The 23,700-nt window shown below is 41.6% G+C and overlaps 2 protein-coding genes across 6 annotated transcripts in view; both read right to left on the reverse strand.

Moving 5' to 3' along the window:
* Window positions 1–1,566: 1,566 nt before the first annotated feature.
* Window positions 1,567–7,364, reverse strand: DYNLRB1 (dynein light chain roadblock-type 1). 2 transcript variants are annotated; one of them, XM_077787042.1, is made up of 6 exons: window positions 7,330–7,364; window positions 7,246–7,287; window positions 7,069–7,133; window positions 4,604–4,679; window positions 3,142–3,309; window positions 1,567–2,071 (listed from the first exon to the last, which is right to left on the reverse strand). In XM_077787042.1, exons 3-6 carry the CDS (start codon window positions 7,069–7,071, stop codon window positions 2,028–2,030), a joined length of 291 nt encoding a protein of 96 aa, XP_077643168.1. In that variant the 5' UTR covers window positions 7,072–7,133; window positions 7,246–7,287; window positions 7,330–7,364; the 3' UTR covers window positions 1,567–2,027. The 2 variants fall into 2 exon arrangements, with proteins under 2 accessions (XP_077643168.1, XP_021401971.1); XM_021546296.2 differs by lacking the exons at window positions 7,246–7,287; window positions 7,330–7,364 and adding an exon at window positions 7,174–7,210 and having other exon boundaries at window positions 7,069–7,131.
* A 2,795-nt stretch (window positions 7,365–10,159) lies between these two features.
* The window catches only part of ITCH (itchy E3 ubiquitin protein ligase), a 58,878-nt gene continuing 45,337 nt past the window's right edge, over window positions 10,160–23,700 (reverse strand). The window contains exons 14-25 of one of the 4 annotated variants that reach the window (XM_021546298.3): window positions 23,454–23,526; window positions 22,004–22,075; window positions 21,338–21,426; window positions 20,564–20,723; window positions 20,148–20,281; window positions 17,802–17,942; window positions 15,991–16,111; window positions 14,921–15,025; window positions 14,601–14,697; window positions 14,164–14,236; window positions 13,372–13,510; window positions 10,160–12,534 (exon numbers count right to left, since the gene is read on the reverse strand). In XM_021546298.3, coding sequence (XP_021401973.2) covers window positions 13,411–13,510; window positions 14,164–14,236; window positions 14,601–14,697; window positions 14,921–15,025; window positions 15,991–16,111; window positions 17,802–17,942; window positions 20,148–20,281; window positions 20,564–20,723; window positions 21,338–21,426; window positions 22,004–22,075; window positions 23,454–23,526 — 1,165 coding nt within the window. In that variant the 3' untranslated portion in view covers window positions 10,160–12,534; window positions 13,372–13,410. Of the gene's footprint in view, window positions 13,511–14,163; window positions 14,237–14,600; window positions 14,698–14,920; window positions 15,026–15,990; window positions 16,112–16,522; window positions 16,645–17,801; window positions 17,943–20,147; window positions 20,282–20,563; window positions 20,724–21,337; window positions 21,427–22,003; window positions 22,076–23,453; window positions 23,527–23,700 lie in introns of those variants that run through there. The other 3 variants (XM_021546297.3, XM_031506587.2, XR_013340902.1) reach the window with 3 other exon arrangements.

Raw genomic sequence — 23,700 nt, forward strand, 5'->3', positions numbered from 1 at the left:
AGTAAATGATAGTTTTTGTTCTTCAGCTTGCTTCACCTCTTGCCAGTTTTAAAAAATAAATCTGAATTAATTTTGGGTGCTGGTGTAAAGGTGGCACTACATGGCCTAAGTAAGGCCCTGCCCAGATCGATCTGACAAACTCCTTGACTCCCAACCCAGCTTAAGAGCCTTTCATTCAAATTCCCAAGTATATTTCATGCCAGGCTGCTCTCAATCCTGAGAAAAATCCCCTAACCAACCCTCAATCCTCCAACCAACCAGCACATAGCATGAGTTCAGTCATTTCACTGCAAGTTTTATGATCTCAACACAATAAAAAAGGGCCATGATCTTTTGTTTTGCAATAGGTTATTTATTACAGCTTGTTTTACTTAAAACCAACACTCAATACTCTGTCCCAAGCTACTGTGACACCAAGCTACTGGTAGGACAGCTATCATTAAGGAAGTGTCCAAAAGAATGCAGGACACTACAGATTTTTCACTGTTCAGAGAAGTAGCACTGCCACCTACTTGAGAAAGCAAAAATCCATAAGCAGGTCACCACCTCCAAGGAAATATTTCTCTGGGTTACAAACAACAGAGAGAGATCACTGAGGTCACATTTTTCTTCTGCCTTGCCTCACTGTTCAATTAGCCAGACTTCAGCTTGCTGGAGGTTAATTTTTTTGGGAGGCAGCATACAATTATTGCAGATCAAAGGCATTATGTAAACTGCTGCATATCAGGAGCTGCACCAAAGACCAAGCAGGATTCCAGACCCTATTCCCTGTTTTGATGGAATGGCTTAAACCAGACCTAGTGTAAAGGGAGAAGCAGCTCATGAACAGCAATACCTGAGTCACAGGGGCAGCTGGGACACGCAAAGCACTGATGCTACAGGGCTACAGACCCCAACAGGCATTTCTGACCTTCAGGGTCATGGACACCACCTAGCAGATTATACACAGTCCAAAAATTCATGTCCAGGTCTGAAAATGCACAGAGAAAACATGCAGGGTACCTTGGCTGTTTGAATCCTCCCACACCCACCCTTCGCAGGGCTCTGAAAGCCACAAGTGCCCAACTCAACACCAACATTTTTACCAAAATCTCCACAGCTGCAGTTACCATAGCATTCTCCAGCCCTGCTTTTTTTTTTTTTTTTTTTTTTTTTTTTTCCTGAAGAAAAACTCCACCAAAATAACCCCTTGAGCATTTTGGAGTAACCATGTGGTTTTTGGTTTTTTTTAATCTTTAATGGCATCAATTGAAAAGTACTAAAGGAAAATAGGAGATTAAACTGGCTACTGAGCTGAGACAGTGTGAGATTTCCCATGGGTGCCATCAATGGACTTCCTTAGCCATGAAAATTCTGTCTGGAGTGGAGAGAAAGTGGCAGGAAAACACTACAACACAAGAGCCAATTGTGAGTGAACTGCACATGCCCTTGGGCCAAATCCTTGTTCAGAGAAAGCAACAGACAAACAAAAACAGTCCTAGGAAGGTTCTGATTTTCAAGAAAATCTCGAATCAATTAAGAGAAAACTTTAAATCTTCAGAAGAAAAACACGCGAGACAAAACCAGTTACTGGTGACACTTTTTAATTTCTTATGGCCAGACATTTTTGAAGTAAAACCAACAGAGTAAGACAGACAGTCTATTGAGGACTAGAGGACAGGCAGTCATATTTACAGCCATTCAAAGCCAAGAGTGTAAAAGCAGAGCTCAGTGGTGAAAGAAGCACAGAAGAATACAAAGAATAGTATTTTTTTGGTTATTATTAGAATTTTATTATATTATCTTAGCTATTAAAAGAATCTGTTGCATTTTTTACTGCCCAATTCCAACTCACCAGCTCCCACTCAAAATGACTTGTGATACAAAAAGCAACATTTTTTCTTTTTGTAGACAACAAAACCACCTGCTTTGATTTTCCCAAACCTCACTGAAGAGTCACAGCACAGCTAACACTAATGCTCTATCCTTTACCATTAAATAAAAAAATAAAGCAGGCAAAAGGAAAAAAAACGACCGAGTCAGTGTAATCATTCAGTTGGATTCTGGATGACAATCAGGAAATAGTCTTTATCTGGAGAGGAAAAAAAAAAAAAAAGAAAATTATTCTTTCACTGCTGGTATTTGTTCACAGAAACACTAAGTTCCAGCATTTTCATATCTCTCTCTGATGCACTGTGGGAACTCCAGAGCCCTCACATTCGTTCTCAATGAGCAAAAACAGGCTCCAAGTGTCAGATCATTTATATTATGGGTTTCACTGAAAAGAACTCTTACCTTTAGAAACTGCATGTTCCCAAGGCAGCTGAATTTAACCCAGTTTGTGCCAGGAAACTACAGTAACTGGCACATGCCACACTGATGCAAGGTGGCCACTGCCTTTTCTCTCACAGGTACACTGGGGGCCACAGTCTTTTATCTGGAGCAATGCTTATTCCTCTTTCCATCCTTCCTGTGGAAACCTGAGGCTGCCTCAGCACGAACCAGAGCCTGTGTTAAGATCTGCCATGACCCATGCCTGCCATGGGGAACTGCCATCCCCTTCGTGGCCTCTCCACCAGCCCCATCCCAGCAGGGAGCACTCGGGGACAAGGCTGAATTCCTGCCACATGAACAACCTGCACTCATCTTGCTGCTTCCCAGTTTGGAATTCAACAAAATACTGAGGATGTTTCCTGAAAAGAAGGTTGCTGCTGCTCTACACCATGACTCATGATTACAGCTAAGTATGCTCAAATACTTTTCCCAGAACTGGAAAGTCAGGACTGTCTTGTTTTATCACTCAGTCCACAGTTCTGAATGGAAACTGCTCTCAGAATGTATTTCTTTCCAAATCCTAGGGTTTTATACTGAAAAACAAAGCATGAGAGAGTGCAGCACTCTCACACACATTATCTAATACTTTCTACTTTGATCTACACAAAATGAGGGAAGGGATTTGCTATATTCAAGCATGACAAAGGAAACTTAGGTCAATGATAAAGCTTTCAACTCTCCAGAAAGTAGAACAGCTTCTTGGAGAGAAGGGATTATCCAATGTGAACACAAGCAGCAGGCAGACTCCTTCCAGGCTGACAGTGTCATCTCAAGACAAAACATCCTGCTGGATTCCCAGATTCCTGCTTTCGCCCTGCTTACTCCTACCTGGAGCGACCATGATTTCATTTTTCTTGGAGCGGATCCGCAGGAACGTGAGGTCGTTCTGGGGATCGATGTCCCGCACGGTACTCCTGGCCTTCATGATGAAGCTGTGCATGAGGCCAGCGTACTGAATGGTGGTGGAGTTGTCTATGGTGCTCTTGATGGGAATACCTGCAGGAGAGGGACAGCAAGGCTCAATGACAAACCTCCAGAACCAACCCTGCAATCGGCATCACCAGGTCCAACCTCAGTGGCCACCCCACCAGGGGTTAGGAGTGCTCTCTTTGAAGGCAAGAGGAAAACATGAAGAAAAACAAGATAAAAAAAGATGAGATGTGGGACCACAGGTGTAGGTGAGAACTGTTTACCTCTAGTAGCACCAGTGCTTTACTTTTTAATTTTTAGTTAGAAATAGAAATAAATTAAACAAAAATAATCATCTGTAGAGAGAATAAATACAAATTTGCAGTTTTTTCTCCTGACTGGGGACACTCTTTTTACTTCAGAAAGGATCCCCAACACCAGTTAAATGATATGGAGCAACACCAGGCTAGGACTAGTGATTATGGAGGACATCAGCTGCTGCATAACACAGTTGCAAGGCTGAAGCTCCAATATTTAGCCCTGAGAGGAGCGCAGTCCTGGGAGGTCCCTGGTTCACTGATAGCCAGCCTGGAGGACAGACACACTATTCAGCCAGAGCTTTACGGAGCTCCTTTACACTTCAGCCACCCATTAGATGCGATCTCCCACCAAAAGCCAGACAAACCCCAGCTCCTGGATCAGAACACAGCAGCCAAGTACCAAATTCTGCAGGGCAGAACCAGGTGTGTGCTCCAGTAACTGCAGCTGCAAAACAGAGAGGACAAACCACTCAACCATCATAGAAAAGCAGCAAGTAGGAGCCAAGCTGCATAATCTGATCCTCACTATATTCACATATGCCTACTGTCATCTTTTCTAAGGATTACTTCTAGGAAATATTCCATTTTCTGTTCACAGTGTATTGAGAGTCCTCTGAAGAAGTTGGTCTGTTGAACTCTTCAGAGACTCAAAAAGGAGACTGAGGAGTTCCATGAGACCACAAGCACGACAGTGCTAAAGAACTGGAGTCTGCCAGGCCAGCAGTGCTCTGGACAGGCCCATCAGCAAGATATCCATCTTGTGAGAGCCTCATTGCTACTGATGAACGTTTTCACAGACCCAGTTTCAAACACTGTCATAACTAAAATATTTCAATGCTTTTGCAAATTATTTTAATTTATTTCCTAAAATAATCATGTGAGCTTCCAGAAATTTGAAACCAATTTTCTTTTGTAGCCTGACTACTGTCTGTCTCCTTGGGCTGCAGGAAAACCTCTCCCAAAGCCAGACTCTAAGCCAAGTGCAAGTGGTACAAGCAGCAGCCCTCAAAGCGGGTGGTTGGAGTAAGTGATAGGTCAGAAAAGTGAGGCTGACACAGCACCTTCCGAATTAACCACGATGATTCCCTGCACTCCCTTCTGGCTCTGGATTCGCTTCAGTGTTTCCTCCACCTCAGCCTGCAAGACAAAGCACAAATCAATACAGGGTTACAGCTGCTCTTTGTCTCCCACCAAAGTTTTGGGATAACATGGCTGAACACAAAGCTGCACAGGGGTGATTAAAAAGCCACTGCCTACACTGGTTTATACAGCCAAGTGTCTGTACTTTGGTGCCACCTTTTCTGCATGAGCTTTCCAGTTATTTTCCATCTGTCTGTCTTCTTCACTCATTTGTGATTATTATCCTGGAACTCTCCTCTCTCCTCCTCCCCAGACCTCCTGCTGAAGGCTTGCAGCTGGAAGCTGCAGTCAGACTGCTATAACTGAGGTGTCAAACAAAAATAATCTTTGAAAATGGACATGGAATTTATGAAAAAAGTAGGAAAAGATACATTGTGGGTGAAAAATGACCTTGCCTTTTAGCAAATAAATGCCAAAAGCAATTACAAATAAGAGAAGTGAGGGGAAAAAAACAATGAATGAACACTCTTTGTTTGTAAATCTGTTTTGTGCTGGTATGGCTGCAAGCTGTAACCACTGCCAATAATTTACAACTTATAAAAGGAAAAATGTAAACGCAGGCCAAGGCAATAGTCCTTTGCTCTATAAAAACCATCAAAGGAGGTTTCAGTACCATCTGCACAACTTTCCTGCTACAAGACACCCATCCAAATAGAATTATGGCATCTGTAGTAGGGTGGGAAAACCTTGCACCTGAGATGATTTCCACAGCTGGATGAATATTTGGCATTTTTTATTCCCATCAAAGGAAACAGAAACAAGTAGCATCTTTCTGCAAAGCAGAGTTCCCCAGAAATGGTTTAGGAAAGGAGACTGGAATCACCCTAACCAGGACAGGTGAGACCTACAAGGGGCATTTCTGTGTTCCAAGGCTGTGTTCCCTGGACACCCTGAACAACCCTGTCCACTTCCTCCCACAGCAAACGGGCACAAAGATGTCACACGCCCTGTTCCCTGGGAAGAGACCTTGTCCAACAACAACACAGCCCAACACAACACCAGCTCAGCCCCAGCACCGCCAGCACTTCCCTCAGGTGCTGTTGCTAACATAGGCTCTGGCTCATGAGAGATGGGAACCCCAAGCTGGTCTTTATGAAGCAGAGGTTTTTCTGTGTGATCCAGCACAGAAAAATTCAAGTATTTTTAACGAAACTCTTGATTATTTCTGAATACTGGTCTGTTCTCAAATGGAAGACAAGGGAAATTAAACAAAGAACAAATGAAAGGGTATACAAATGCTGGGAAAACATAGTGGCAAAATGTTAACTCTATTAAGGAATTAAGATCTGATTTCCTGCCTTCTTACTAGCACTATTTTAAGTCCTGATTAAATTCTTTCTTTCACAGGACCTTAAAAAACCTTTTCAGATGCAAAGCAGTATCCAAAAAGAAGAATACAAGTTCTTAATTTCTTCTTAACACCTTCAGCAGATCTAACTCATAGATGGCTGATCTGCTCTGACAGTTCCCTGCTGCTGATGTGGGAAGGTCCTGCTCCTCCTATTCCTACTCTGGGGCTTGACCAGCACCTCCACAAGCCAATGCAGCTCACCAGACCAACAAAAATACTACTCACAACAAAATTACGTATTTAATTCTTGGAACACACAAACCCCATTTTAATGAAGTGGTGAATAACTACAAGAGAGAGCACATGGAGAAGGAGTGGTGAACTCTAGAAAAGGAGAATAAACACTCAACACCATTTTGCTGCTAAATACCCTTTGCTATATGTACATCATCAGCCTTTATCTTCCCGTTTTCATCTGGAATAACTGAATTTTTAGGTTTGCCTAAAAAATACATCTTATTAGATAATTGCAATTTTCCCTCTGCAACTTTGGTCAGCATTTATTTCTTTACAAATTTTGACATACATTTTATCCCCAGTTTCATCAACGTGCAATAGGCAGCAACAGATCTGAGTACGGAGAAGCCTCCAATACAATCACAGCAGAACGAATACAGCTCCAGCTATTAAACATCCAAAGCCAGCCTTTTTCCTGACTGATTCCAGCTTCAGGGATGTGCCCTGGCAGCCGTAGGCAGTGCAGGTTTCGCTGTGCGCGTTTCCCTGGCACAGGGCGGAGCGGGGCCGGCACCTCCAGCGAAGCCCCTCGGAGGCGGCGCCGGGACCCGGCCGGAGCGGGGGCACGGGCGGGACCGCCGCACAGACACGAGCCTGACCCACAGCCCAACACGACCCAAACGCACCGAACCGAACCGAACCGAACCGGGCCGGTGCTCCCAGCCCCGCAGCCCCCGCGGGGCAGCGCCTGTGCCTGAGGGGCCCGGGGCCGCCCCGCCCCGGCCGCAGGAGCCCGCGGGGGCCGGGGAGGCACAGAGCCCCCGCGGGCGGCCCGGGCCCCGCTCCGGCCTCACCCACCATGATGGAGCCGCCGCCGCCCGTCCCGCCGCTGCCCCGGAAGCGCTCGGAGCGCGGGCGGGCCCGCCCCGGAGATACCGCCCCGGAGATGCGGCCCCGGAGATACCGCCCCGGAGATGCGGCCCCGGAGATGCGGCCCCGGAGATGCCGGCCCGGAGATGCCGGCCCGGAGATGCGGCCCCGGAGATGCGGCCCCGGAGATGCGGCCCCGGAGATGCGGCCCCGGAGATGCGGCCCCGGAGATGCGGCCCCGGAGATGCCGCCCCGGAGATGCGGCCCCGAGCCCTCGGAGCCGGCGCGGGCTCCGCCGCGCTGCCGAGGCCGCGCCCGGGAGCGCCGTGGGTCCCTGGTCCCGCTTCAGGGACATCGGCGTGAAACCCCATCCTTACAGTACCTGAAAGGGACTTACAGGGAAGGTGGGACGTGTCGATTTACAAGAGCCTGGAGTGACAGGACAAGGGGGGATTGGTTCTCATTGAAAGAGAGGAAATCTAGATTAGAGATGAGGAAGAAATCCTTCCCTGTGAGGACGCTGAGGTCCTGGCACAGGTGCCCGAGAACCTGTGGCTTCCCCTGGATCCTTGGAAGTGTCCAGGGCCGGGTTGGACAGGGCTTGGAGCACCCTGGGCTAGTGGGAGATGTCCCTGCTCAGGGCAGGGGGTGAAATGAGATTACTTTTAAAGGTTACTTTCCACCCAAACCATTCTGTCATTCCATTATAACACGTGTGGGGAGTTTTTTCCCCCCAAATGGCCACAACCCCTCAGCTGCTGCTGGAGCCCCCCGGACAGAGGCAGAGCCACTCCAAGGCATGGTGCACCCTAAAGCCCTGGGACCCTGCCACAGCTCCGGGATCCGTGTCCCCAGGGTAGAGGCGAGTGCTGCCCCTGCCAGTGAGAAAGGAAGAGCTCTTAGCTCCCTTGAGGGAAGGACTGGGGATGGCCCACAGTCTGATGGCAAAACAAAATAACACATCCAAGAACTGCATCCCCATAGCCCCAGCTACACATACAACAGCAGCAGTTGGGACTTTCCCTCTGACCTCAGGCTCTACTGGAAGGGAAAGAGAGCCCCAAAATGGTCAACACGGACTTTTAAAGGCCATCTCATGCCCCCCTCCACCAGAGGCAGGGACACCTACTATTCCAGTTTGCTCCAAGCCCCATCCAAGCTGGCCTTGGACACTTCCAGGGATCCAGGATCACTTCTCTGGGCAATTTGTGCCAGAGCCTCATGACCCTTAAAGGGAAGAATTTCTTCCCAATATCCAAGCTAAACCTACTCCCTATCAGTTTGTATGGTCCTTTTGGGACCACAACCTCAGAATCAGCAAACAGATGCTGGGCTCACACTGAGATCCCACACCAGTCACAGAGAGCTGATACTGGATGAGAGGTAAAATATGTCCTCATAAAGTGTTTTTATATTTTTTTCCCTTTCTTAAAGCCAGGATTTGACACAGCAGGTAAGCTCACTGGCCTCTCCCAATCTGTCAGAGTCTGCATTCTCCTTAGAGAAAACAAGATTTCTCCAATGAGCCTTGTCATTTGTGCACTGCTGGGCTGACAGGCTGAGAATTGAAATTGGATCAGGCATTGCTAGAGATCAGGAAAAAAAATCCTTCCTTAGTATCCAAGAGATATGGCTATTTCCTCTTCTAGTGGCTATTTACAACTCTGCAACCTAATTCAGTTAAATCCTAATCTCTTTTACCAATCCAGCAGCGAGTTTTACAGCTTGGCTACAAGAAGTCACTTTGCTGTGGATTGATTTAACTTCTGGTCTGTGCAATGGTAAGATTTGGGCAATAGTAAGCATGTGGTGGATAATTTGGGCAATAGTAAGCTATGCAGACACCAACTAAATGTGGGTTAATTTAAACAATCATTCCCATCCTGCCATGAACAAAGCCTTCAACATTCCACCCAGGGCTGGTGCTGACATTAGCACCCTCATCATGAAAGGAAATAGAAAAAAAAATGGTGCAACATTGGAGATGTACAAAATTGAGATGTACATTTATCATACATTGCATTGTGATTAATTTTTGCCTTTAAAAAAAAATTTCAGGTGTATGTGAAATGCCCTTGTAGCTGTACTCATATAAAGCTGCTCAAAGCAGTGTCAAATTTTGGGTTTACACAACTTACCAGAATGCTTTTAAGTGGTTCCATTCAAAGCTTGGAGGAAGCAACTCTACACCAACCTCCTGCTGCAGAAAAAGGCAGTTGCTATTGCATGTATTTGCATGGCACAGAAAATCATCCTTGGGATTTGCTGCCCGTGACCAAATTGAGTTAACCGAGCCTCTGGGAACACCTGGGAAAGTCAGCAGAGGGAAAACCCAGTGGGAAGGTCTGCAGCAGGGAGTATCACCCTCAGGGGAGGATCACCACTTTAGGGACCATTTGATCAAACTGGACAGAATCAGGTCCCTGAGGCAGAATCAGAAAATTAACTAGGTTGGAAGAGACCTTTGAGACCATCAAGTCCAATATTCTATGACCCTATGACCTGATGGGACATCCCTGTGAGCACTGAGGAAACTGGAACCTCACTGCAAATCCCATCTCAGTTATCTGGGAAAGCTTACGGCCATCAGGAGAGGTTCTCACAACAGGAAGAATCTAAGTGCCATCTCCCCTCTTCCCTTCAAGGAGGATGAGGGACACTTCCAGGCTGATTGGTCTCACTGGGGCATTTCCCCCCTCCTTTGTGGCATTCTACCAATCCTAACCACTTGCAGTGTCATTCCTCATTGTTGGTATCCCTGCACCAGCGCTGCAATGAGATGTTACAGCTGTGACTCCTGCAGGACCTCCCTCCACCCCATCTCCCTCAGCCTTACAGCCCTCACTGGCTCCTCAGGGCAGCATGCACAAGGAGTAAAAATTCACAAGTCTTGTCCAAAATCTCCTCTTCAATATCTAATGCAATCAACAAGGGTGGACGAGGTCTTAGGAAAGAACTATTCATGAAGAATTCTAGGAAGGACAAGTCCAGGCAGCCTGACTTTTGCCCCCAGGAGCACACAGATAATTCATTTCCACTTGGATATTCTATCACATGTAAGGAATAAGGACCAGACCACCAGCGTTTAAGTAGTTTTATAAAAGTATTTGACTTACTGAGATACTGTTACAGTTACCTGAGTATTTGAAATTACAATGCAAGGAAATACCGACAATGAATTTCAGTACAGTATTTTACAATCCAGTGCTGCTGATCCCAGTTTCTACATTAGTTCACTAGAGCACATATACACAAACAGTGATTCTTGGAGAAAATTAAAAGACACCACAGAAAAGGGGGCTGGAGATACCAATATAACAGAGTTGAGTTACAAACCCAGTGCAGCATGTAGTAAAATAAAATTTTTAAAAAATAAAAAAAAAACCTAACCCCCAAACAACTTTTTATTTTTCTCAAAATAATAAAAAAGGTTGTTTTTTTTTAAACACAAGCAACTGGATTAAAAAACCCCAAACTTCCATACTAGATCAGATAAAGAATGTATTTACTGTGCACATCATTAATAAATGAACAGTTCCTGAGCTACTTGTAAAAGTAAGGCTTTGTTAATTCTCAGCATTTCATTTTCTCATGTCATTCTCATGAGGGAAAATTCTAAATAAAATTTATTTTAATACTTGGTAATTAGGATCAGCTGACAGTTGCATATGAATGTACATTTGTGACATACTAGGAATTTATGCAGCTCAGGTTGGTAAAACAGTTGAAGCAGTGGGAGACAAATTAATTAATCTCTGCTGAAAATCTCACTTGTAAATCCAATCCACAAAAACCTGTTATCTGGGATAGCAGCTGCTCTGGGCTCATCCCTGTATTGCTTCACCAGATCCCCAGAAAGAACTGAAAAGTGCACCAGTGGCTTGTATAAGTCCTTTTAACTTCTACACAACATGCTGTAAAAATTTAACAGATTTGTTAGCATTCACAAGTCAAATGCCTAAGGAATCAGAACTTGTGCCTTCAGAAATATTGTCAATGTAACACTGTTTTTCTATTTGGTCAAATCCGATGTTTGATTATTTTTTCCCCTGAATGAATTCTTTATTTGCAATATTTTGAAATCATATCTGGTGCTTGGAATATCCAGCCCCCATTCTCCCATCCTGGTACAGCAGAAAAGACATATAAACATGCCATTTAAATTAAAGAAACAATGGAATAAGTGGAATCCTGGACATCAAAAATATATACAAGCAGGTATGTTTTTCCTGAACTAAACATTTCAACCATAAAAATATTCAACAGCCAAACCCTATAGAACTAGGGCTAAGGCTATTTCAATTATAACTACTCTTTATTTTAAAAATATAGGGCTGACAGCCTTTTGGGTGATATTTATACATGAACAATAGTTCTAGGTTCCCTACGTGAATCATAAAGCAATATGCAGAACATAGACTATTTTTCATAGCTTAACCTTGCATTATCTTGCTTAATTTAATCTCTCTTGTAAATATGTTAGATAACTACATTTCATGGTAAGAATTAATATAAACAGAATATATATATAAGGCCTTTTTTTTCTCATGAGCTGTATACTGTCATAGATCCAAATGTTGTGGATGTTGGTTAAGTCTCCTCCCAGTCACACCTGAAGGTGATTTCTCACCATCAATGAAATTTTAGATAAGGGGCATTTCTGTATCATCAGCACCTCTCCCCAGGCCTTCCTTCAATTAAGCCTGACAAGTCCCACCCTCCTGCCTTTCCGAAGCATTTATCACTGAGCCCTGACACACTTGTGAAGTCAGTTAAAACCTGTAGTGTCTTGGTTCTTCTTAGGCCTGAATCAGTTTTTCCCTCTTGCAGTTTAGATGGATAAGACAGCAGGAAAGAAATACTCTTTTCCAGACTGAATGTTCAGTTTTACACTTTCCCACTGTCCTGTTTCAGCTCTGTCATCTGAGAGAGTCTTTAATGCAGCTCCTCCCCAGTGCTCTGAGCTGCAGGTTTGCTACATGTTATTTCAAGTGTCAGGTCTCTTACTGTGGCTACAGCTCATTTCACTGGTGCCTGACTTCTCCCTTTGGGGAAGGGAGAGGGCTGACCAGACCCAAAAAGTGCATTCAGTCTAAAGGAGCAGTAATGCAAGATATTATTGTAAACCAGAAAATAATTAACAGATTCTAAAAGGAAATAACAGATGTTAATTCAACAGGAGCTTGCTACAAAAGTTACTAGCTGTAAGCAGCTAAGTGGGTAAAAGCTTAGAAACCTCCCCAAAAACTTTAATTTCAAACTTTATAGAACTATTTACTGATGCTCCATCTTTCCCAAAAACCTGTAATCCGTGTCTGAACTTTTTAATCCTCTTGACCTCAGCCGGTCTCACACATCAGTTCATCCACAGAAATGATGAGTAGGATCATTTTCTGAATCCAGTTGTTTTGTGCTTCTTCCTGAGAGCCAAATGAACTCTTCGGAGCAAACTGACTGCAACATGTAGGAAAAACACCGAGGGTAATGTCCATTAACACTGCTGACAAACAGCCTGCAAACAGGAACCTCAATGGAATCAGTGCAATCCCAGCTAGGCTTGTCTTTTGCAAAACAAGTGAAGTACCACAGTGTTAATATTGATTTCAAAGTTAAAATGTGTTACACATCAAAGCTCTGAACCCTTCAGAAGGCACAGAGCAGTGTTCCAACCACTTTGGGCAGGTCTCTCTTTTGCTTACAGGAGCAGGATTGGGATAAACCAAAGCAAAGCTATGCCCTGGATTTGTGCCACAGTTTGACACCCCCTTAACAGCAGCTTCAGTCCAGCTGGCACATGAGCAGACTCCAGGCAAGGAAAAACAGTCTGGCCACACTTGAGTTAGAAAAAGGAGCTTAAGGATTGGAGCTGTTCATGACACGGAGGTGGATCCAGGCTGGCTCTGACACTGCTGTTAGGAGGCTCAGGATGCTGCTGCAGCATTGCAGCTACCAATGAACTTCCCAGTGCATCAGTAGCAAAAATGCTACTAAAAAGGAAAGACAAAACTATTGTTAAAAATCTGTCAGTCATTAAGGACACACTCTAATTAATGAATGGTAAAACAAAGCAGAACCCAAAGCTGTACTAAACCTCTACTCCGGTCATTAGTCACTTGAAGCCATATTGGATTGCGCATTTGATTTCTGAAAGTGCTCAGTAGAACTCCAGAGTTAAGGTTGATAACCTCAGGATAACATCCATTTATTTACACATTAGTACTGTTAAATAAATCCAAGTCATGTCTACTTTACAATGAAGTGTGCAACAAGCAGAAGAAGTGAAGCACATACATCGTGTTGGGTTCACATTCTTCAAGGTGCAAATTTCAGCTACTCTTGCCCAAATCCTTCTGTTTCTTCAATTGCAAATAACAGCTTTTCCTTTAACTGCTCATAATTTTTATATGGTGGAAGGTCTAAGCGATTGAAACTGCAAAATAAAAAAAAAATAAGTACTGATGAAGAATTCAATAGGAACAAAAAAATCCATTATGAATATGGGTGATTGGAATTTTTGCTATGGAGGTGGATACTGGGATCCATACCCCGAAAAAGCTGACTACTGATATAAATGTATGTATTTCTGAGGGCAGAGGTTAGTATTTGAGTACTCACACAGTGATAGTTTTCATTAACTTTTCCTAGTTGGAAGAAAACCAACTTCTAGGTAGTTAATTAGAGTCATGATTCAGATACAAAATTTTCAATTTGTGTGGTTTTGCCTACCCAAAGAAAAGAGAAGAAGTGATCTTTTCTCTGGAAGTGTGTGAAAGTGACTATTTTACTAAGGAGTGCAGTGACAAAAGATAGTCCCAACTTTGTTAAACACTACTGGTAATGACTTTAATTGTTCAGTAATATATTGCACAAATCCATGGAATTCCCAGTGGAATCTATTCCATGTCACGAGACCTTTTCAGAAGTTCAGCCATCATTCAACAACATAGTTCATTGGTGTAATTTGTGTTTGCTTTCACAGAGTCTCAACCATTTCAGCATATTACCCATTTACTAAAATGTCACAGCAGACTGTGGTCACCAAAACCAGAGCAATAGCAATATTCTGATTTGTTATGTACTCACCAGGTATGACTTCTGGGTAACCAGTTTTCCTTTCCCACTTTCTCGATACAGAATTTTTGGGGTCCATTGCTCCCTGTAACAAATTCCAATAGACAAGGCATAGTCCAGCTACCTTTCTATCCCTGTAACACGCCTGAAGCATGCAAGGCTTAAATAAAGACAGGATTTCAATTTTTTGCATGGAGAAGGGACATTTGTTTCACTCTACAGCTCTGCCTAGATCAAAGTATGCATGTAGAGAAATGCATCAATTTGGAGTGACTTTATAGTGCAATAAATAGGTGTAAACATTCCTTTCATCTTTTTCCATCATAGTTCAAGTATATGCATGGCTTACAAAACAGCATTTAATGTAGAACTCATTTAAAATGCTGTAAATATATAATTGGGTTCTTTTTAGAAGTCTCTCCTGCATTAGAAGGGTTATTAATACATACCCATGAGGTCAGCAAATCCTCCCACTGGCAATCTGCATGTTCCAGTCACAAACTGCAAAAGTCTCATCCTCTTCTCATTATCTATTTCTTTCACAAACTGAAAAACAGTAATTTAAATAAACATTTAGGGATAGATTCAATCTTCACATTTTCACATTATCACTATCCACAGATGAACAGTAATGTGGCTTTTGGGAACAGATGGGATAGCAGTAAGTTTCTATCTGTACTCTGCAGGTGTGCTCAGTGTTCTGACCACTGTTCACTGAGCTGTGCTCTGTAACTTCTGCTGGTCTGAGAATAAAGCAAAATCTGCAAACCTGCCAGAACCACACAATCTGCCTGCTGGTCCTGGTATAGTGCCTGTAGATGGTGTGTCTCTGCCAGTCATTCAGGTCAATTTCTTGCATTCCACAGAGAAGCACCTTTGGGGCAGAAAAAGGGAAATAAGCAGAGGAGTACAAATTTCCACTTTCCTTCTGTGACCTCGCACACAGCCAAAGAGAACGACTGGACCCCCACTTAGCAGCATCTGCAAGAACAGTGCACTTGGTTTTAATTTTAAACTTCATCCAAAACTTCTATAAGCAAAGACTGATGATGAAGTGGTTCAAAGACTGGTTCATGAAGTGTATTTGGAGAGGCCACAAATTAGAGAGCATCTCTGTTGTGAACATGGAGTAATCATTTGCAATTTTAGGAATAAATTCTCCCCTGTGAGGGTGGGCAGGCCCTGGCACAGGTGCCCAGAGAAGCTGTGGCTGCCCCTGATCCCTGGAAGTGTCCAAGGCCAGGATGGACAGGGCTTGGAGCAACCTGGGCTAGTGGAAGATGTCTCTGCACATGGAAGGGGGCTGGAACAAGATTATTTAAAATCCCAATCCAAACCATTCTGGTATTCTATGTAGACATTCAAGACAGTTTATCTTTGCCCAACCATACAATTCCTCACTTGGGATGGGATGTTTTGTTTTGAGGGTTTTACTTTTCAAACTGAACAAATGATTCAGAAAGTTTTATTTTGAGAGATCAAACCCAAACCAAGAACTTGGCCCAATCTATATGCAACCATCCATTGCGTATCTATCTGGCTTTATCTCTCATTCTGTCAAGTTACTCATTCTTTGAATACAGGCAAATCAAAGAATCACAAAAACAAAGAAAGAAATTTCTGCTGACAGAATCGTGGCATTTAGAAACATCTAAGTTGGCTGCAAAAAGGGAAGTTAAGGAAAGCACATTAATCTAATACTATACTATGAAGTTTCCCCCCACATTCTCTATAAAACAGAGTTGTTAGCTTCAGAGAGTTCTCTTCTTCAGATGCACTGACTGGAGTTTATTTTCTGTGTAATGACCTGGATCCAGCAATAGCCAAGCAATCCTTTACCTCCAGTTCCTTTGCATCAAAATACTGCAAATACTGTTGTGGCAGTATTTCATTGAAGCCTTCAAAGAAAGCCTGTGTCTGCTCCTCAACACCTCGGGACAGTCTCCATTCTGCTACTAGCCTAGAAAAGAAGACACACCAAGATCATTTAAATGGCTCATGCTAACCCAAGTCCACATCTTTACCTATTTTGAGATGAACTGTAAGCTAAGTTAAAAAAAAAACATGGAAAGTCTGGAAAGTTCTGGGGATAGAGCACCATATAATTTTATCAGCAGCCTTTACTCTGTGCAAATGATTGCATTTTTTTCTCTAAATTACCCTAAGTGTTCAACTGTTCTGCTACAGAAGTATTTTGGACTCAAAGAGGAGGCAGCATCTCTTCACTGATTACATTAATAAGAGCACAGCAGTCCTAAGGTGTTTGAAGATTTTGTCTGATATTCTCCCCAGAAATCTCAGTTGTTATCCATGACAAGGTAAGAAACAAGTCAATCTGTACTGGTGAAGAGCAGCAGGACTGCCAGCTTACCAAGCAGTGACTATGTCCATTTGGAAAGTTCCATATTTCTGTTAATCATGAAACTGCTCTGTGGCAGAAACTCCACTCTCCATTAATAAAAGGGTGAAAAGCAGGCAGGAGACCCGGAGAACCTGAACCCAGGGAGAAGCAGATATTATGCTGAATTCAAGCCTAACCTGTCAGGAGTGCTGGAGTCTAAAGAAGAGGTGGCTATTTCTCATTTCAGTTGTAGAAATTTGGGGGACGTAAAGCAGGACTTGGAGTACGGCAAAAGAATCTGAATGAAACTGTAATTCGAGCTCTCCCTGGGTTCCTAGGAACCAGAGAATGATTTTTCTGCAGATCCTCCCTCCTGCCAAACGCCAGTATGTTTCTGGTGAAAACACCATCTTCTTTTGTCAATCACTGAAATGTCTGCAGATTTCTCATGTGATGAAAACAGAGCCTACTCCCAACTCCCTCCCCCTGCCTATGGAAAAAGCCTTCACAGAACACGTTGTAACAAAGAGGAAAATTCTCTGTGATTCAGTTTATTTTGTGCCTGCAATGTGTGATGACTTTTTTTGCAAGCACATCCTCCAAGCTTTTATGTTGAAGTTCACACCTTAAATCAGAGATGCTATAACTGCTGCACACTGAGGAAGGAGGGGAAATTTCAGGACAAAGCAGGTCACTGTTCACATGTTAATTCCTTAATCACTCTTAGGCTCCTTCACTCATAATCTATTGCTTTAAAACATTTTGGTGCTGCAAATGTGATCCTTACTTTATGACAATACAACCTATGGCATCATTCAAAACACTGTTACACGTACAAGACCAGTTCATATAAAACTAATAGCAATTCCAAGTATCTTTGAAAAGTAAGAATCTTCAGAGAAACATCCAAATATGTTCTCAAAAAAAACCCAAACAACAAACAACCCCTCAAGACCCCATATGAACCAGAAATGGCTGGCTAGAACATCAGCATGCTATAAAGCAATGTAATTACAGTAATAAACAGATGTAACATTTCATTAAATATATGACAGTTACAATTCTTGTCATGGTATTCTGCCAAACTGAGATAACTAGGAAAAAAATGGACTTTCTTCTAACCATGATCTTTAGGAAAAGGGGATTTTAGAAACTTATTTCTATCAATAGTCCTCTTTCAAACACTTGCCACTTGTTGCCAGCATCAGCAACTGTTCAGTAATGCTTTAAATGATACAGACAGTCTTTTGTTGTTAGAACTGAAAGAAAGAAAATGACAGAGTATTTTAAAGTCTTCACTTATTCTTACCTGATGTAGTCTTCTTTATTTTCTTCTGTGACCAGAATGTTGCTACCATTTGGCTTCAAATCATGGCTTTTGATTTCACCTAGTATTTCTTTATCAACAGAAAAAAACATTTCCAAGCCACATTCTTCAATATCATTCTCTCTGGAAGGAAAAAAAAATACAGTTTTAAATAACTGTGCTGAGAACTTGCACACAGCAGAAGAGATGAGCATGAAGAATCTTAAGGTAGAATGTTTGGAGTTAAATAGTCAAGATAAGGAAATGTTCCTTACAGAGTAATTATGGCCTTGCCAGAAGTCCTGGAGTTTATATATGTTAATTTTTGCTTTTGGAAAGTGAAGAACTGCCTTTATATACAGAGGTTTTGATGATTGTTTTCCTCCAAAATCAAGTGCAAAATCCAGATATTTATCCTGACCCATACACAGCAATGCCAGTCTTGAAAACATGGCTATAGTTTATTGAGCCCCATGATGCAACTGCACTTGTGAATTTCATCTTTCCAAAATACACAGTACTGCATGAAACCTTGGATGAGGAGGGAAGGCTTCAGATGAAAAGCTGATTTTGTTTCATCATCCATCCCTTTTAAAATGAAAGCTTACATGCTCCAGCTCAGTTTGGGCACCAAGGTTTGGCACATGATGTCTAAAAGCCCCCTTCCAAACTCAGTCAATCTGTGAAATCCTCATACTTGTGGAAATGAGAAAAACAGCCCTCTGATTCAAGTGCCAAGGAATGCTGCCTGCAAAGTTATAGAATTTGCTTTTTTGTAAGGAACAAAATTATGTCTGTCCTGACAGACATAGCTCTTTTCCCCTGTACATGTGCAGTCCTTTCCTCAGGGGTACCTCCAGCAACTCTACAGAAAAGCAGGCTCAGCTATACTGAAGTTTGTGTCTGGACTGAGAGGACTCTGCAGCCCTGGAGGTCTGAAGCCTTTTCTCCAATTTTCACATCCTTAAGTGATTTTTCAAAGGGGTAAAGCTTTTTCTGCACTCCAGCCTAGAAGATTTCTATCACTACAGAAATTGCTTTGAATTAAAATGAAGGCACATTAGCAGCATATCCATGGAGTGCAGAACTCTGAAAACCAAATAAAATTCCTATCCCAATTCTTAAATATCTCATGCTGCTTTCTCTGCTCCTCAGTATTTAATATGAACCTTCCAAGAATCAACACTACAGATTAAAATCTTGGCTTATATATTTAGTTTTGCATTTCAAAACCCATCTAGTCTCACAGCTTCTATGAAGTTTTCAAACCATATTTAAAACTATTCTTAGTGTGATTCTTAAATGAAATGTTTTGTCTCTAGTCACAAGAAAGACTAATTTTTCTGCAAACTGCTTTTATTACAGCTGAAGAAAAAAAAATTACTCCGTTTGTCTTTCTTTTTCTTCTAATATATTTGTTAACATTTTTAACTGAAAGAAAACAATCAGTGTTACTGAAACAAATGATGCACATCAACAATGGACAAAATCATGTGGTATCCTCCTATGACAAAATCAGTACAAAATTACAATGCTTTATATGAAAGGGGTTTTAAAAATAAATTCCTAAAATATCTGTAATGCATAATTCCAAAATAACTCTGATCTAGAAACTTCACATCCTTTTTACTTGCTAGCCTCTGGAGAAGAATTTGCAAAAGAGTGGAGAGGAGGACTCCACAAGAGCATGGACAGAGAGGTGCCTAACCATGCAGACACAGAAGGCTGCAGGTAAGAATGGTCTGGAATCATTAAGCTTGGGGCAAAAATATGGGACAGCTAGAACTTCTTTAAAGCATTAAATCTTCAATACCAACCTTGAAGTCAAATTGCAAGTGTGACTAACAGAAGAATTATGTGGTAGTAAATAATAAACTACATTTGTTAACTTCATGTTCTTGTAGTACTAAACATTTTGTTTTCTAACTAAACCAGTACTAGAGAAACATTAAATGTTTTTTTGCTGATTTCTTTTAATCAGTTATATGAGAAGTCTCCATCAAATTTACTCAAGCCATTTTATTTGTAACCATGTTCAACACTGCCACATCTGTATGTCTAACTAGAATTAATAACAGCCAATAAAAACACAACACAAGATGCTGCACAGGATATTCAGTGAACCAGAAAGGCTCTGGTTCAACAAATCAGTCTTTCAACAAATCATTCTGTTTCAACAATCATTCTTTGTGTATCTAAAGTCACAGTAAAAATTCCATACTGCTCTGCAACATTAGACTACATTTTTCTGTGGGGTTGTTAGTAATAGATTTACATCTACTTCTTGGCAGAAGTGAAAACCAAAAACATTGTATTGCTATTTCAAGAACAAAATGAAGTCAAACTCACTTTACCCAGATGAGAGAGTTGTAAAACTCTGGGTCAACAGATTCCAAATCCTTGAGTCCTACTGCCTTGTTTAGGATACGTTTATAGAATGGCAGAGAGAAACCAGTGTCAATGAACTTCCCATGGAACAAAGCCTGAGGAACACAAAAACAGACAAAATAATGCAAAGGATGCTTCAGTACTTAATATGACAACATTCTGTTCTCTGTGCCAATGAAATCCGACAGCTAAAGAATTAAACCAACCTGAGTACCATCACTGCCAATATGCTGAAATAGCTTACACCAACAGGAGTTATAGCCAAAACACTTGATACTGTCAGCTCAAAAATGGATCTTTTCATTATCCATCTGATGGCACAGTATTTATTTATAGGAAAATTACAGGACAGATCTGTTTCCTGCTATAGGACTTACCATGGCAATGAACCTCCCAATGAATCGGAAGTATTTCAGGTGGTCTGGGTTGATGTAAGAGGCTGGGTTTATCTGTAAGCAGTAGTTATCTTTCCCTGCATATTCAAACAGGCAATACATGGGGTTCAAGACTTCATGTGACAATAGAAAGAACCACTCCCTGAAATCACACAAACAATAAAAACACATTTCAAAATATAAATCACAGCAGAAATTACTGTAGCTAACTCATGCTGACTCAGGCCCTTGTTGGACCTCCTTCCTCTGAGAGCAGCTGGCCCACACCAAAGGGAAACTACAGCAAATTACAAATTAAAATGTGAAGTTGCAATGATGCGCAACTGTCAATGGCTTAACTAATGAGCACATTACAAGTCTACCACTGATCTAAACATCCAGTGTTAGGGAATGACAACATAGGCACTTCTCAGTTACATTCCAGTCAAGACTTTGGATTTAAATGTAGGTTTCTGTTCACTTTTTCAATAAACTCTACTTTGACATTAACAGTTGGGTCAACAGCTCACTTTAGTTCAGTAAACTGCATCTCTTTAATCGTGGAGATGATTAAAGTAACTCCTAATGCAAGCTGAAAATCATTTTACACAGTTTTAAGACATGCCAACATCTTGCAGAACTGCCTTTCTCAAATGTTCCAAGCTAAGGAATAAACTTCATTCCTATTGTGAAAGCACTGCAGTTAAGTACTTTGGGGAAGCCATCACATCACCACTAGTGAAACAAGTTACTATCTACCACTTCAGTATAGTTTACCTTGCCACACCTCCATAATCTAAACCTTCTTCACCAGGGAAAATAACCCATAAACGTCTCCGGAGATCCTGAGGGCTGAAGCTCATTATCTTAGTGAAAGAAAAACAATCAATTATTTTTAAGAAAACAGCTTTAAACACTGGTTAGAATTATTACTATTTTCTAACAAGCATTAGAACATTTAATAATTTGGAAAAATTTTAATCAGGATCTACAGACTTTAACAAAACCTTAACATTTTAACCTTAGGTCTACAGAAATAATTTTTGTTAAAAAAAAAAATGCTTATTTCAAGACAACCAGACTAAGATCAACTAAATATATTTTTGTATGTAGCCCATGCTAGTAGAACACATTGTGAGGAAAAATGCACAAACATAAGCACAACAAAAAACCAGCCTGAGAATGGGGTGCTGCTCTGCCGCAGCAGTCTCCTCAAAATCTCAGATTTTAAATCATTCTGAGGAAAAAAAATCACCTTTGTCAGATGAGTGCCAGAACTACAGATTTTAGCATGATCTTGCAAGTGTGAATGCAGCCTAATTTTTTTGTTAGTCTGACTTAAAGTAACATTAGCAAGACATCAAAGGTGCAAAAATGACATATGAGAATAAATGTAATAACACTACTTTTCATGCCCACTACTCCAATGTTTTAACACAATACCTGCTGAAATGAGTCCTCAAATAATGTTTTCCTGCTCACTGTGATCTTTATGTGCTGTGGCATTGCCAGTTGCTGAAAGGAAATTTTTTAGATGTGAAGGGTACAATCACTAAAGTTTCCACTACTCAGTTTGGACTGCTATTTGTTGTATATATTAAAAGGTACAGTTGAATTTCATCAATCAATATAAAACAAACCCAGCAATCAAGGTATCTGAATTGTAATTTAATCCAAGAACAAACTGGTTCCAACATTGCTATCTACAGTGACATGCACACACCTTCAGATGCTGCTTAGAACAGGAGCACTCCTAAAAGATACTGGAAAACATGAAGATCAGCAACATATTCCAACTGAGGAAGACTTTCTACCCCAGAATTCATGAGACACATGAAGAACCTCTCCTATAAGAAAAGGCTGAAAGAATTGGGATTGTTCATCCTGGAGAAACTTCAGGATGACCTAATTGTGGCCTTCCAGTACCTGAAAGGGACCAACAAGAAAGATGGAGAGAGACTATTGACAAAGGCCTGGAGCAACAGGACACAGGGAATGGCTTCCCATTGCCAGAAGCAGGGTTAGGAGGGACATTGGGAAGGAATTCCCAGCACCTGTGAGAGTGGGGGGCCTTGGCACAAGGTGCTTAGAGAAGCTGTGTGTGCCCCTGGCAGCCACATCCATGGCTGGATGGCACTTGGAGCAACCTGGGCTAGTGGAAGGCGTCCCTGCCCACAGCAAGGGGTTGGAATGAGGTGATCTTTAATGTCCTTTACAACTCAAACCATTCTGTGATTCTATTAATTTAATAAAAAATTAGAATATCCAGGCTATACTGCACAAAATTCTAAGTGAAAAACAAGGCCAGTCTCTCCACTATTTTCAAAGGATAATTCAGTGACTCTTGAAAATTGGAACATTTAAACCAATGACTTTTTCCTAAACGTCAAGTTACTTCATCTCTTGATACAAGGCGCTTAGAGGACCAAGACTGACACACTGGAATTTGGTATTATGTTAGAGCACCCCATGTGCACCACAGTATATCCCTCAGTGCTTAGACATGTCTGTTGTGTCACAAGTGCCCTGCATTTTCTGCCAGAAGTGGTATTCATATAGAAAGTAGATCTTGTATTAACTCTAAAAAACTGTGCCTCCATATATTCCTGTATTAATAGAAGTAAGAAAACACTATTCAGAAGCCCACCACTTCAAAAAAAAGTAGGGAAACTGATTTTTTCCTTTATTCTAAAACATTTTAAAGCCAAAAGTTACATCACTTTAAAGCTTACATGAGATTATACATTTCTTGCATTTACTCCCTCCTAATTTAACTCACCTTTAACCTTAGAGTAGTTTGGTTCCCTTTATTGCAAGGCACTGAAGAAGGCATTAAAAGCATGTAAGCAAAACCAAAAATGCAAGCAAATATTGCCAAAAAATGAATCCATACCTGACACCAGAATCTGAAATAATGGACCTTAGCCTTGAAATCACGCACATAAGCTATCTGGGGTCCATTGTCTCTGCAACCAAAAAGGAGGAAAAGAATGAATTTCCAAGTGTTTTTGTAACTGAAGCAAAAGCCTGCAAATGTATTAGTTATACAGCTGTATGGTTTAGCTGGCTATCTAGTCACATTTTTAAATTTTGGGGTGTAATTTCTTGTTTTTAAACTAAAAAGACAAATCTTCCTTTGT

Source organism: Lonchura striata, chromosome 17, assembly GCF_046129695.1.
Source record: "Lonchura striata isolate bLonStr1 chromosome 17, bLonStr1.mat, whole genome shotgun sequence".
Lineage (NCBI taxonomy): Eukaryota > Metazoa > Chordata > Aves > Passeriformes > Estrildidae > Lonchura > Lonchura striata.

Excerpts from the sequence above, each read along its gene's own strand:
- DYNLRB1 (XM_077787042.1), bottom strand. Across the intron at positions 3,310-4,603 it reads CATCGTGGTTAATTCGGAAG|GTATTCCCATCAAGAGCACC; the intron begins GTGCTGTGTCAG and ends CCTCTCCTGCAG. Across the intron at positions 2,072-3,141 it reads TGAAATCATGGTCGCTCCAG|ATAAAGACTATTTCCTGATT; the intron begins GTAGGAGTAAGC and ends TTTCCTCTCCAG.